The 14,893-nt window shown below is 41.4% G+C and overlaps 1 protein-coding gene across 4 annotated transcripts; it reads right to left on the bottom strand.

Annotated features, from left to right (window-relative positions):
* Positions 1–4,633: 4,633 nt before the first annotated feature.
* b3gnt9 (UDP-GlcNAc:betaGal beta-1,3-N-acetylglucosaminyltransferase 9) lies at positions 4,634–12,051 on the bottom strand. 4 transcript variants are annotated; one of them, XM_031294846.2, is made up of 7 exons: positions 11,920–12,051; positions 10,004–10,344; positions 9,724–9,843; positions 7,988–8,350; positions 5,696–5,937; positions 5,345–5,600; positions 4,634–5,256 (listed from the first exon to the last, which is right to left on the bottom strand). In XM_031294846.2, exons 2-7 carry the CDS (start codon positions 10,109–10,111, stop codon positions 4,924–4,926), a joined length of 1,422 nt encoding a protein of 473 aa, XP_031150706.1. In that variant the 5' UTR covers positions 10,112–10,344; positions 11,920–12,051; the 3' UTR covers positions 4,634–4,923. The 4 variants fall into 4 exon arrangements, with proteins under 4 accessions (XP_031150706.1, XP_035859274.1, XP_035859275.1 ...); XM_036003381.1 differs by having other exon boundaries at positions 9,745–9,843; XM_036003382.1 differs by having other exon boundaries at positions 7,988–8,347; positions 9,745–9,843.
* Positions 12,052–14,893: the final 2,842 nt, after the last annotated feature.

The following is a 14,893-nucleotide window of genomic DNA, read 5'->3' as shown; positions in this document are numbered from 1 at the left end:
GAATTATGTTATTAGTCACAAAATGAGAGGGTTTTATACTGATAAGGTAAGCAATCTTCGTCTACAATCTTTAAGATCCTCAAAGGAGTTCTGATATATTTCAATGGTTTCTTGTTGCTTTTTTTAAATTTTAACTTCTGCTGACCTTTGGCTCATTGTGGCATTCACCATTAGGTCAAAAATCTGTAAAATACCTCCTTAAAAAATAGTCAAAGCACATCATTACAAGGCTAATTTGCCCATAACTCCACACGTGTCAACACATATGTAAATCAGCAATGGGACATGCACACAGTTATCACATCAGTTAAGCCTGTATGTCAGGAGAACTCCTATATATCAAAGGAAATAAAGTGAAGTGAATGTTGACTAAACCAGAACTCTGTAAAGGCCCTGACACACCAACCCAACAGCCAACCGTCAGAAGGAAAGGCAGTCGGACTGATCGGTCTCCCTGAGTTGGTCAAAAAAAGTGCCTCAGAACACACCGAAGCGACGCCGACTTGAGCGTACGTTCTGCGCGTGCGCAAGACGTAATACGTCTCCATAACAGCAGGCGGCGCTAATCTGTATTGTCGCCCAAAAATGAAAACCGGCAGCTGATTGGACGAACGCCTCACGTGGGTCTGGCTGCTCCCGGATTTTACAACCGAGCATAATGGTGGCTCATTCAGAATACAAGCTCATATTTTACGAAGATAGTTCACCGAAACGTGTTTCTGACAACATTTTAAGCGAGAAATGGGGCCATGCAGTTGCTGAATATGTCTTCATTTCATATCGACAAAGGTCAGTTTAAAAGATTTTCGTCAGATTTTGAAAGCCATTCGTCACGCTAACATAAGTGCACTGATTCGCTAGTCAAGGGCTAGAACTCCACCAATCAGATTGGTCATTGAGTCCGACTGCCCTCCCTCCAACCCAGCAAGTCAGGTCAGCCAAAATGAAGGCCGACGGCCCCTCGGACGGACGACGGCACGGAACACACCGAACAGACTCGAGTCACTGACCTCGCCAGACTGTCCGACGGCTGATTATCGGGTTGGTGTGTCAGGGCCTTAAGGTTGCCTTGAGGTTTTGGCAGGAATGAATGAATGAAGCAAGGGAACATTCAGTTCCACGTAGATGCACTCGTGATCTACCAAGATTTAATCAAAAAGCACATTCAGTACAGGTTGTGTGGTTCATGCAAAGTATCGATGGTGGTTTTTACTTTCACGTTAACATTTGAAATCAAATTTATCATAATTCAAATAGAGTGCAGAATCTCAATAATTTCATTAAATGAATCTAAATGTAATTAGTTTTTCAAGTATTTAATCTTAAACCATAGTATTTGACAAGTTACATTTTTTACATGATGGTACAAAATGAAAAGGCAGGGGATCACCACAGTTCTTACAGTTCATTCTGAGGGGAACATACAGTAAATGTGTGTACTAAATGTGATGGCAATCCACTCAAAGCCACGCACTTCAACCTCGTGGTGCTACAAGAACAAGTAATCAAAGTCCTCAGCACACCCTCTCAGCAACATCAATGTCTGTACCAAATATCATGGCAATCCATCCAAAAGTTGCGATATTTCAGTCTGGATCACAGTGGTGGACAGAGCGATATTGCATAGAGCCACGCAGCTAGCATGACCAAAGAGGACACCAGCTGAACAATCACACTGTGATGTGTTTAGATCTCCCTAGGTCTGGGAACATGCTTGCTGTTGAAACGCAGTTAACATTTAACATTACGAAAACAGATGAGGGTAACAATATCAAGAGTTTTAACCAAAAACACAGAATTATACATTACAACGATTGTAGTGTTCACATGGAAGTAGCAACACATGCCTGACTCCTCAAGTATCAGGCTTCCCAACAAACATTTAGCAGAGGTGTGTGTGTGTGTGTGTGTGTGTGTGTGTGTGTGTCCGTGTGTGTGTCCCAGCTGGTTCCCATTTAGGCTTCATTTGTTGTTCCTTCAGATAATGCGACTGTCCATTTGTGGCTCTATCCAGCATAAGGGAGTGAGGAAAGTCTCTGCTTGTGATTCACGGTGAGAACGCACACAAATTCTCTACTGTCTTTCCACTCACACAGTACACAGAGCAATCACCAGTCCCGGCTGTCCACACAGTCCGATGTGAGTCAATGTGCCTATGTTAACAATGTTGATGTCTCACACACACAGACGCTTTCACGCTTGGAAGGGGTTAAACCAGCTAACCCAGTCCCGGTGCTGCACTGGGGCAAGGGGGGGGTGCTAGCCACATCACAAATCTACATACTAACACCAGTTAAAGCCCCTCAAGAAATTTCGTTTTGTTTCTGTTTTTTGTTTTTTTAACCCGTGTCGTCTTCCTGTCGAACATGCAACTTTTTGTTTTTCTGGGTCAACATTTTTAATTAAATTTTTTTTTTTCTTTGTCGCTATACCCAATGTTTTTGTTACAATTTTTTCCACGTTTTTTGTCACTTTTTCCAAAGTTTTTGTCGATTTTTTTCTGCGCTTTTGAAATGTGTTTGTTGGTTTTTTCAATGTTCTTTTATCCATTTTTTTTCTTCAAATGCTATAAAAATTGAATGAAACACCCAAATTCAAAGAAAGTAGTGAACCGATCATTTATTTTACTTGTGAAGAGCGTTTTATGGAACCATCCACGGGTTTTTTTTTGACAATTTGGTCGAATGAAACCCATATTTCTGATATAGAAACTTTTTGAAAATGAGTCAAATTTGACCCGAGGCCAACAGGAGGAATAAATACAGAAATATTTAAGTTAATGACCAGCCACATTGTTCCTAGTCTGGATCAACGGAAGTACATTTCCAGGATAAAGCCTGGCATCCAGATGTCAGGTTTTGTCCCTCTCCTTCTGCTCTCTGTGTGTTGCTGTTCTCAAAATCCCTTCGCTAAGGGAAACAACAATAACCTTCCAGCCAGCAAGACACACGCTATAAATGGCAAGTTTTGAAGAAAATTTGGATTGTGCAATAAGGCAGGCCTGCTTGGTTCTTTCGGGGAATGATTGTAAACATTTACAAAGAATATGTTTACAGCATTTACTCTCTAACTGGGACGTTTGGGGACCAATTGGTGGGATTGCTGTGGACGAAGTACACACGGCGATACACTGGTAAGAGCAAATGACGTTTAACCATGTACCCAGCTGATTTAATTAGCTCACGTTACTGTATTGTGTGAACGGTTAACTTCATTTAATATTGTATGCGGCGTTTTCATTTGCGGGGTGCAAATGTTCCACCAGAACAAGTTCCTTCCCGAGACTATTTTGCAGAGCCACCGTCACTGCGTCCGGAGCTTAGCGCGGCCCAAGACGATTGTGATTGGTTTAAAGAAACGCAAAACAACCCAGAGCGTTTTTTTCTCCTATCCTGCAATGTATCTGGGGTGTAGCCAGACCTTACTCCACAGCGCTGTGGAGATCCAGACCCAGACTCCGAGGGGGCCCAAGGAGAAGAGGGGGATTAGAAAGATGAGTCGTAGAGAGAAACTCATGAGCCACAACATGAGGGAGCACCAGAGCAGTTTGTTGGTGCTAGCGCAGCCACCGTTAGCTGCGCTGTTAGCACGGTCACCACTCCCTCTGATTTAAGTCAGTCACCTGTTAAAGAACCAAGCCCCTCAGCATTGTCCAGCTACAAAAGTTGGACAACAGGGTCACTACTTCAAGCGTAGATGGTATGAGGATTACAAATGGCTGGAATATTCTATTTCCAAGGAGTGTGCTTTCTGCTTTGCATGCAGCCACTTTCAACGTCCAGGAAACCATGGAGAAAAGGCGGCATTTACACATGATGGCTACCACAACTGCAACTGCAAGTACCAAGTTCGTTCAAGACACCCAGTTCTAGTGGGGAGCATAAATATGCAGTGACAGCGTAGAACGAGTGGACTATTCAGAAAGAGTCAGGCCTTGAACTTTTACAGATCCTAGGCAAATTCGAACAGTTGACCAGAAAATCTACATGCATCATGATAGACAGAATGAAATACTAGACGTTATGGCACATATGATTAGGGAGCAGATAAGTGGCGAAATACAAGATGCTGAACTATTTGCATTGATGGTAGAAGAATCGCCAGTTGTCAGGCATTCTCCCCCCCTTCTGCAATCTCTATGGTCTATTTTGCAAGGGCACCGTCGCTGCATTTCTGACGTTGGGATAGCCATTTCATCCAAAACATTATAACCAATCCACAGTTGTCTGATTACGCATATGGAATAATTGCACTTCTTTATGTTGTCGCATTTTTAATGTGTTGCTATTAATTGTGGCTGCATGGGCGCTGTCAGGTGCTTCCCCTTTGTACGTGAAAGACATTTTTCTGTCGTTGCCTTGTGGTCACTCGTATTAGGCTTATAGCTATTTTGTTGAATATTCTTTGGCCAAATTCAATTAAAAACTACATTTATATTGAATGTGATGTGTGCCATATCTACTTTTATAAGAAAATCTGCTTTTATATAAAAAAAATGAGAACTTCCTTAGAAAGTAACTCTGAAGTAAACATGTCGTTTGTCATGTTGTCCTTGTAGATCTTACTGTTTCTTTGTGTAAACAATTAAAACACAATACATTCTGAAGATTACACATTCAAAAGTCTTCTTATAATCTTCTTTGGAAATCAAAGTCTTGCTGCACTGTATGAACACACAGACAGGCTTGGATGGCTACACCCTAAATTCTGTCTGGGCTTCCTTACCGAAAAATCTGAAGCACATTAGGCCTTTGCCAATTCATTTCCCCCAGAGATGATCTGCCAGCTTGGAAAAAAGTCTCATATGACTCGACTGTGCTTTTGAACACATCGCAAGCCCTTCAAGATCCACAGATCCTGCTTTATAACCATTATATCCTCGCTAGGGCTCTTGCAGATCCCACTGGGCCCTGTGGGGAGTCACTAATGCGTGACAAACACCTGCTTCTCACCGTAATCCGTCTCTTCTCCCATCTTATCCTTCCACTTAAAGGGCCAGGATGTCGGGCTGGTCCTGTTGTGGCAGCTCAGTTTGGGGTCATGCAGGAGGTTCCACATAAGCCAGATCTGAGGAACACTGAGCCTGTGAACCACCATGAGTTCCCTGTAAAAACAGGGGTCAAACGTCTGAAGGTGGGGTGCTGCCGACGGTCGGGGAATCCCGAAGGTCCGAAAGCCCTGGTGGCGTGCTGGTTTGACGCCGATCAGCTGGAGGCACATGCCCAGGAAGACATCATCAATGGGGAACAACTCCACCTGGAAGTGACAACAAAACCATCTTAAACATCTTAAAACTCTGAAAGCAGACGTACTGAAATATTAAAACTGTCCAACGTTGAAGTACCTGTTGACAGGCAGAGCTAAGTCTGCGAGCCGTATGTCCCGACATGACAAACCCTCCTCCCCCAGCGTAATTCGGGTACAAACCCCCTCCGTAAAGAAACTCTGGCACATAGTATTTGGAACTGCGCCGGCGAATGGGTTTAGCATGGATAATAATATCACCAACAAACAGATCCGTGTCTGGCTTTTGGCCTTGCAGCATCTCTAGTATATTCTCCACATTAACATACACATCGGCATCACCCTTGAAGATGAATCTGTATGTGAAGAGATAATAGGAGAAGCATCAGATATGAGTCAAATAAGGTTAAGAATCAGATCAACCCCCTGATTTAGGCTTATAAACACTGACTTGACACGAGGACAGCTGCTGTTAACCCATTTCAGAAAATGTGTTTCCTTCAGCGTCAGGTTGAAGAAGGTGTCTTCAAAGTCCCAGAGCAGGATATCCCTAAAGGTTTGACTCTCATAGGTCAAGAGACGATCCCACAGAGGCAGAGCAGTCCGATTCCTGGGAACCCCCAGCAGGAAAACGGTACGGATGGACACACCATTTTTAATGAGTCCTTCTTTACCCCAGGTCCGACGTACCACCTAAAAATAATAAGTGCAGAGACACTGATATTGTTTTGTTGACCAAGATATTGACTGAGTGAATATGTTAGGTCAAAAAGCCCATATTATACTCATTTTCAGCATAATATTTGCACTCTTGTTATCTCCTAGAATAAGTTTACAGCTTTGATGTTCAAAAAACATATGTTTCTCATACTGCCTATTGCTGCAGTGCCTCCACCTGAAACACTCTGTCTTAGCTCTTGGCCCGCCTTCCCAAAAAGCTTAGTCTGCTCTGATTGGACAGGTAGTCCACTCTGATATGATTGGTCAACCAAATTCAAACAAGCCAAGGAAAGTGGTCGAGCCATTTCAGGCAGTTGAGAAAAAGTGCTGTCTGTGGGAGAGAATACTCCATTTGGAGTGAAATGGGTTCTTTTGTACGTTATACATCTATTACATACACAAAAAACTATACAACACACTAAAAGATGGGACAAATCCAAAAAAAGTATAATAGGGGCTCTTTAAATTTGTATTAATTGATTTTTTTCTCACTGGGGTGCAGCACATTAGCATACAATCACTTATTTACATCAGGCGGTAACCACCGGTTATGAAGCCAAAAATCTGCAGTTCATTAAGTGGCAACTTGAGGCTGGCTCCAAAAGGGAATCGATCCCTATGGACACCTGTAAATAGCCTATGCCTAAACATCTATACCTACCTATAAACTGCCTAACTTTACAGCAGAATTAAACATGTTTAGGGACCGTTCGGTATTTATGGAATGGACCACCGGAGGAAAATAGGGGAGGGTCATGTCTTTTTATTCTTTGTTGATGGGAGGGTCATCCAATTTTTTTTAGTCTAGGGGGGAGGGTCACCCAACTTTTATATTCATGAGAACAGCAAAATGTGGCTTGTTTGGTGCATATTTATCCATGTAGCTCCATGTAGCTCTCTCAGTCTCGGCCCGTATTGCTAGCAGATGGGTCCCTCCCTGTTTAGTCAGCCAGACAATTTAAACTGTAGCTTTAAAGATGAATTATACTGGCCGTTCCCAACCTGGCGCGCGCCATCGAAACGTCAAAATGACGTAGATCTTGCCGGCGCGCCCGGATTTATAGCGGGCGAGCTGACAACTATGAGAACGCAGAGGTTTAATCACGTAAGTCATGGCTGTAAAAAAACAATGTCAATATCTGTATATCTTTGCCAAGCGCAAACCAGTACAGAATGTATCAATAAATTGTTGAGGAGGGTCATCCCTTTTTTTCCGTATCATTTTGGAGGGTCATCCAAAATGTATTGCTGGTGAAGGGAGGGTCAGGTCTATTTTGATTAAAGATCCCAAAACTCCTCCGGTGGCCCCTGAAATAAATAACGAACAGTCCCTTACAGTCTGGCACAAAAAATGGTTTGAGTCTCTATAGCTGAATTCCCCCTTCATGACAACTGTAATTAGGGGATTGTTTTTATATCTCACCAGTTTAAATTAAATTAAGGCTCTGCAAAGTTCTCATAATTATGAGTTCCTATCTCATAATTACGAGAAAAGTTTATATATATATAGTTATCAATCCTCGCTAACCTAGGCTACAGGATAAGACAGTGGGCAAATCCGATCGCATTTAATCTGCTTTTATTTCCTTCTCGGTATGAGACACTGTAAAATATTACATGTGTTACTTCATGTGGATAACATTGATATTAGTAGGCCTATATCAACATTGTGCAGGCAGAGAAAAGATCTAGTAATTATGAGGTCTTTTCTCGTAACTACGAGATCCTGATCTCGTAATTATGAGATAGTAACTCATTTTTTCTTTTGTAAATGCAATGCGCTTCCATACCACCAACCCCTGAAGGGAATATCTGGCTCTTAAGCTGCTAAATGCTCCACTGTGTTCACAAGCTAGTTGCTAACTTTGTTCGTCTGCTGTTCAGTGCTGGGCAGGTAGTGTACAGAGGGTTCATCAGAACTTTTTCACCCAAAAACAGCTGTTGGCTGCTGCTAGGAAATACACTGTGAGGGCAGTGAGAGTACACGTCATTTTTTTGGCAAAGGCCTTCATACATATTTTACCTGACGTTTATCAAAATCTGCAGGGATAGATTTCACCGCAATCAGCATGTAAGGAGCAGTAGTAGACCCTTCACTTCCTCTTTCTTGTTCTTCCTCTGCTCCTCCGAGGTGACATTTCTCTGGCTGGTCTATGAGCAGCTTAAAGTTCCTGTTGTCCTTTTCTCTCAGATAGCCCTCAAAGTCAAATGGTGGCATCGTGGGCAGGGGCTTGCCAGCGGTCTTAGTCGGCACAGCATTTTTCCGCCGCGTCTTGGATTTCCCCTTAGATTTGACCTGAGGTTTGGACTTTGGCTGAGGAGGTTTGGACTTGGATTGGGGCTTGCAAGGAGGCAGCTGTGGCTCTGAAGGGCGGGATGGGATCTGCTAATTAGGAGAAATGATGTGAGACAGAAGACAGAGGACATTTATTATAGCACTTAAATGTCATCTTAATCGATATACAATATAGTTTTATGTGCAAAAGAAATATGAAAGCTAAAATTACATTTCAAAAATAGCATCATAATTACTGTTTATACTACTTCATGTTTATCTCTTCCAAGTTCATTATAAAAAATGTGTTGGAGGTGGCCGGTTAGCTCAGTTAGTAGAGCGGGCACACATATGCAGAGGTTTAATCCTCGATGCAGAAGGTCCAGGGTTCAAGTCCGACCTGTGATGGTTTTCCTGCATGTCTTCCCCCCCTCTCTCTCTCCCCCTTTCATATCTCAGCTTTCCTATCCAATAAAGGCAGAAATGCCCCCCCCCCCAAAAAAAAAAAATAATAGAATGTGTTGGAGCCTCTCCGGATCAGTACAGATGGACATTCACTCAAACATAAATACAAACATATTGTGTGTACATACATTGATGCACTGTACATAATAGTATGAATATTCACAGAGTATTGGCTATCCTGTACAGTCTAGTTGTGGGTTTTAGCTCAGCAGTAGACACTATGTGAAAATGTCTCCACACACTCAATGCTGTCTCTCTGTGAACACAAAGAGCATCACGTCCTCATGTGGGATCTGACGTTCCCTAAATAAGGACCAGACTACTCGCTTACTTTGTCTGCTGCATGGTGCTGGCAGGTAGTGTACAGTGGGTTTATTAGCTGCCTGTTGTGGCTGGAAACGACACTGACGAGAGCGGTGAGACTGAAAGTTGCGGACCGTAAATCCTAAACAATGAGCTGAAAGATGCTAAAACCCACTGTAGAGCTAAAGGGAACTGCATAGTTGGTGATAATAATCTGTGGGTTCCGTCACTACAAGCGACACCTTTCACATTACACAAAGTCTTTTCCATTGTTAGTTTAAAATATTAATAGTACAGCTTTATTTTTTAATCATTATACCCATTGTACATTAAAGGGTAACTTTGGTGTTTTTCAATCTGGATGCTATTTTCCCATGTTTTTGGGTCTAAGTATATTTGTTGAAACTAGTCCAGTATTGAGCAAGATCACTGCACTGATACAGGCTGCAACGTAGGCCTAACCACTCGGAGCATCTGTGCGCCGTCAATTTCCGTCCACTAAAAGTGCTGTTTTTTGTCACTGATTTTAAATAACATAAAATCTTCTGTATTTGAACTGTAGCTACTCACACAATTCCCGTGTTTTAATTACGGGGCAAAGTCCAGGTAATGAGCTTTTCTGTTATTTAACGGATTTATTTTTTTAGAGTGTACTTTGATTGTGATACTTGCGGACAAACACACACATTCATAACTTGAATCTGATCAGCTCATACCCCTGGAGACTCCTGGCCTACTTTGGCCCCGCTGGCGCCCAGCAAGTTCCTGCTGGAGCTGGTAGAGCCATGGACTTCCAGCTTCCAGACAGGCCTGTCCCACCCAGAGGAGAGCACCACCTGGAAACATGAGTGGGATTTGATTGGACATGGGAAGTGGACAGGTGATTTTCCAAGACTGAAGTACTTTTTTCTGAGAAGGAGATATTTGTACTGTCTAAGAATTTAGCAAAAAGTTTCAATCGACCCCTTCCTGTGCTGTGATTGGTTCCATCCTTACCTGGCGGGCATAGAGCAGCAGACAGAATAGCACCAGGAGCAGCATGGTGCACATCACATCTCCCTTCACATGGAGGATCCTCCTCATTGTCACCATCTTCCTCAGCATCTTCTGAAGACTTCAGTTAAGGACTGAGCAAGAATGCAGTGGAGACCAGGTTTGGGTTGGCATGCTTCATGCAGGGTTTGATGAAGAGATGAGGTGATCTTTCTTCCTCCTCTCTGCTGCATTGCTAAATATCACCTACAGTTTGTCTGTAAAAACTCATACCACTGGGTGTATGTCCATCGTGTCTGTGTCCATCCTCCCCTTCTCCTCAGGTACCAATGGGTGGGGGCATCCTGGACAATTTTTTTATTATTATTTTTTAAATATGCTTCCGTGGCAAAAAGAAAAGCAAATATGATGCACTATAATGACCAATAGACACAGCCAATCTTCTAGTTTATCCTCAAACAATATACTATATATATACAGTATATATAGGCATAGCCTACACTCACCTAAAGGATTATGAACACCATACTAATACCATGTTTGACCCTATCCTATCAATATGGGCCAACATTTCTAAAGAATGCTTCCAGCACCTTGTTGAATCAATGACACAAAGAATTAAGGCAGTTCTGAAGGTGAAATGGATCCCCCATACCATTACACCACCACCACCACCACCACCACCAGCCTGCCCAGTGGTAACAAGGCATGACGGAGCCATGTTCTCATTCTGTTTATGCCAAATTCTGACTCTACCATCTGAATGTCTCAACAGAAATCGAGACTCGACGATTTTGGTGCGCTCGTGCAAATTGTAGCCTCATTTTCCTATTTTTAGGAGATGAGTGGTACCCGGTGGGGTCTTCTGCTGGTGTAGCCCATCCGCCTCAAGGTTGTTTGTGTTGTGGCTTCACAAATGCTTTGCTGCATACCTCGGTGGTAACGAGTGGTTATTTGAGTCAAAGTTGATCTTCTATCAGCTTGAATCACTCGGCCCATTCTCCTCTGACCTCTAGCATCAACAAGGCATTTTCGCCCCCCAGGACTGCAGCATACTGGATGTTTTTCCTTTTTCAGACCATTCTTTGTAAACCCAAGAAATGGCTGTGCGTAAAAATCTCAGTAACTGAGCAGATTGTCTGGCACCAACAACCATGCCACGCTCAAAGTTGCTTAGATCACCTTTCTTTTCCATTCTCACATTCAGTTTGGAGTTCAGGAGATTGTCTAGACCTGGACCACACCCCTAAATGCATTGAAGCAGCTGCCATGTGATTGGTTGATTAGATAATTTCATTAACGTGAAATTTAACAGGTGTTCCTAATGATCCTTTAGGTGAGTGTATATATAATATAATGAATTTAAAGTAATCCACGATGTTATTGCTTGATGATAGGCATAGCCTATATATAATATAATGAATTTAAAGTAATCCACGATGTTATTGCTTGATGATAGGCATAGCCTATATATATAATATAATGAATTTAAAGTAATCCACGATGTTTTTGCTTGATGATAAAATAGCAATCACTAATAGACTGAGAAAACTCCATCGATTCATGCCTCCGTTCAGAAGTGGGAGTGTCAGCCTTATGTAAGTGAGCATGAGGGTACCAACTACTTCAAAGAACACTGTGTCCCAACATAGGCTACATATCATTTGCACACACCACTAAATAACGCTCTGATATAGGCTTCGTGCGACTGTCTAATCACAGCTATCTCTGTCAACGAGCACCAAATGCTCACAAGCGTGACCAACAGCGTCGCAAACTTCTCGCGCACAGAGGCAGAAAGTAGCCTATATCCATTCTCGCTAAATAGGCTATTCCGCATGTTGTAAAGTATCAACACGTCTGCCTGGTTTTAAGCACAATAGAATGTTCCCTGTTTAATGCAAGTCATTCAAACTTACCAGACCAGACGGAGGAGGAGGTCAAACTGAAAACATCTGTGCTGATGCCTGAAACTGCAAGACACACAGAGACTGGTTTCCAAAGTTTCAGGCAAGGATCCAATGAGAGAAGAGGAGAGAGCAGATGCTGTGTGTGTGTGTGTGTGTGTGTGTGTGTGTGTGTGTGTGTGTGTGTGTGTGTGTGTGTGTGTGTGTGTGTGTGTGTGTGCGCGTGTGTTGGCGCGTCTGTTGCTGGCTGCGCTCACGTTTGCCTTCAAGTACTGTAGGATAATTCCGAATATGCACTATCAACGAAAAATCTGCTAGTGTAGAAAGTTATGAATTTATTTCTTAAATTTTAGTTTAACGTATAAAAAAAAAAAGGTCATAAGTGACAATAATTGTTACAAACAACCAACACTAATTATGACTAGTCTCTACAAGGGAGTAGTTATACCCATATAACCTGAATATAGCATAGAATAGCAGACATTTCATTATTCATAAAGACCATCATTTTGATATAAACTCTAAAAAATGGTGTGTAGTATTCAACAAGTACCTAGTTTGCTAATAACTAGGGATGTAACCATTGACTGTCAATATTAACATGGATCTATGGATCTATGGATGTAACGATACACTGAACTTACGATTCGGTACGATTCACGATTTTGAGTTTAACATACATATTTTCTCACAATTTATTTTCAAAAGAATGAGCTGCACACAAATGACTGAAAAATATTCCTTTATTTTTATAAACTGTGCAAAACAACATATTCTCTTAACTAAATTGTAACTGATATTGTACTTTATCTTAAATAAAAAATGTATTAAAAAAATAACAAAACCCACATCAAAATAACTAAATAAATAGAAGAAAAACCTCTTCAAATAAATAAACTAAGAAGACGCAGTGACGTGATTGATGCATACTTTACTTGCGCATACATATATCCTTCACTTGCGCATATAAATATATTGACTTGCGCATACATGGATACTTCACTTCCACACACATGCATAATATGTGGGAGTATGTGTGTGTGTGTGTGTGTGTGTGTGTGTGGTTGAGTATGTATATGTGCAAAGGGTTGGTGGTTGGCACAGGACTTTCACTATAGAAGATGGGGTTCAAGTCCCATCCAAGACCTTATGTCAATTTGCTGACATAGTGACCTATTTATTGTTTACTTACTTAACTTTCGTAACAAACATACCTGTACTTATTCCCAACTTTGTGACGTTAACTTAAAGTTTGTACAACAAGGTGCCAAAACATAAATTAAGAAGTTGAGACAGGTGGAGGCAAAATGCATTATGGCAGTCAATATTGCAGCTCAGGTAAAGCTGTCTCGGGAGTTATGAGCAAACAAAGAAACAACTTTACCTAAGCTGCATTATTGACTGCCATAATGGACTACCTCCTGAGTGAAAGTCCTGTGTGTATGCATAAGTAATAAACACAGTAAAGTAATCAATTAATAAGTCACTAGGTCAACATATTTACCAGTGGTCTTGAACCTCCTGAGTCCCGTGTTTAAGCACACCAACATCCTCCCCTACTACCAACCCCCATGCACGTACATACCTACTTAAGCACACATACATACATACTCACACGTTATGCACGCATGTGCAAGTGAAGTATATATATGTATGCACAAGTGAAGTATATAGCCTATGTATGAGCAACTGAAGTATGCACGTATGTGCAAGTGGTTAGTACCAGTATATATGTATGTGCAAGTAAAGTATATATGTATGTGCAAGTGTTTAGTACCAGTATATGTGTATATGCATTTGAAGTATGTATGTGCAAGTTAAGTATATATGTATGTACAACTAAAGTATTCAATTCCGGCCAAGGCGGCTTCTCATAGACTCAAGACGCATACTATGTGTAATATGTTAAATTTACTCTTGCCCTGAATTCTATAGGCTATTAGTCTGCTGTGGACTGTTTATTAATTAACTGCTATTAATCACACCACTGTCACTTTATCATGTAATTTGTCTCCAAATACTCTTGTATAGTTTCTATTTTATTCTACTCAGTTTCAGTTTACTTTAATTAATGTACCTTTCATTATTCATTTATGTTTCTGTTGTTTCTCTTGTACTGCTGCAACAAATGTCCCCGCTGGGGAATCAATTACGGTACGTCTTAATATCGTATTATCTTATCTTGAGCCAGTAGCCAGACGAACGAGCTAACCAGGAGCACTTGAACGCAGCATTAGACTGACCACGTGACTCAAACTAGAGCGGAGCCAGATGCCAACACAGCAACTGAGGATGGTAAAGGAAGAAAGAGACGAGAGGAATAAATAAAAGGGCAGACTGTGGCGTAAACGTTTTGAAAATGAGTCATATGTCTTTTTCTAGTTTGTTTCTACAAGGTAGTCAGAGAACAAGGCCAGCTACAGAATGCTAGCCTACTTCATTTGGGAAGTCGATAGCTAACGTTACTTCGCTTTATTGTGCTGTAAGTTAAACAGAGAGCAGCATATATGCTACTAATAAACTGAGCGTAATAAAACATTTTCAGTATTCAACCTCGGTCAAATGAGTTTCCATATTTGAATATGTCTTACTAGCTTAATTAAGTAGCACAGCCACGCAGGAGAGTACACATATGCAGAGCAGCAGTAATAGTAATTTATGACTGTGGACTCACTGAACCATCTGTAGCGACTATAGAATACAGCTTGTAAGTGAACATGTGTGCATCCAATCAGAAGTATACATGAAGTAAGGAAGTTAGGTTGGAAAAAGCCATAGGAAAAAGCAGAAAGTTTCAGCCCTTACAACCTGCTGAATAAAGGGTAGCTATAGTCAGTGATGGAAGTATTCAGATATTTTACTGAAGTAAAAGTAGTTATACCACAGTGGAGATGTACTCTGTTACAAGTAAAAGACCTGCATTCAAAACTTTAGTTAAATAAATATGAAGCATCAAAATATACTTACAGTACTAAAAGTAAAAGTG

This window comes from Sander lucioperca, chromosome 7, assembly GCF_008315115.2.
Source record: "Sander lucioperca isolate FBNREF2018 chromosome 7, SLUC_FBN_1.2, whole genome shotgun sequence".
Classification (NCBI taxonomy): domain Eukaryota; kingdom Metazoa; phylum Chordata; class Actinopteri; order Perciformes; family Percidae; genus Sander; species Sander lucioperca.
Note: the sequence above shows the minus strand (reverse complement) of the source record. Positions and strands in the feature narration are given on the sequence as shown.

Bases quoted from the DNA above. Each gene is read 5' to 3' on its own strand.
- b3gnt9 (XM_031294846.2), bottom strand. From the start codon at position 10,111: ATGCTGAGGAAGATGGTGACAATGAGGAGGATCCTCCATGTGAAGGGA. The intron at 5,601-5,695 runs GTCAGTGTTTAT...CTTCACATACAG, and splicing joins AGCAGCTGTCCTCGTGTCAA to ATTCATCTTCAAGGGTGATG. The intron at 5,257-5,344 runs GTACTTCAACGT...TGTCACTTCCAG, and splicing joins TTAGCTCTGCCTGTCAACAG to GTGGAGTTGTTCCCCATTGA.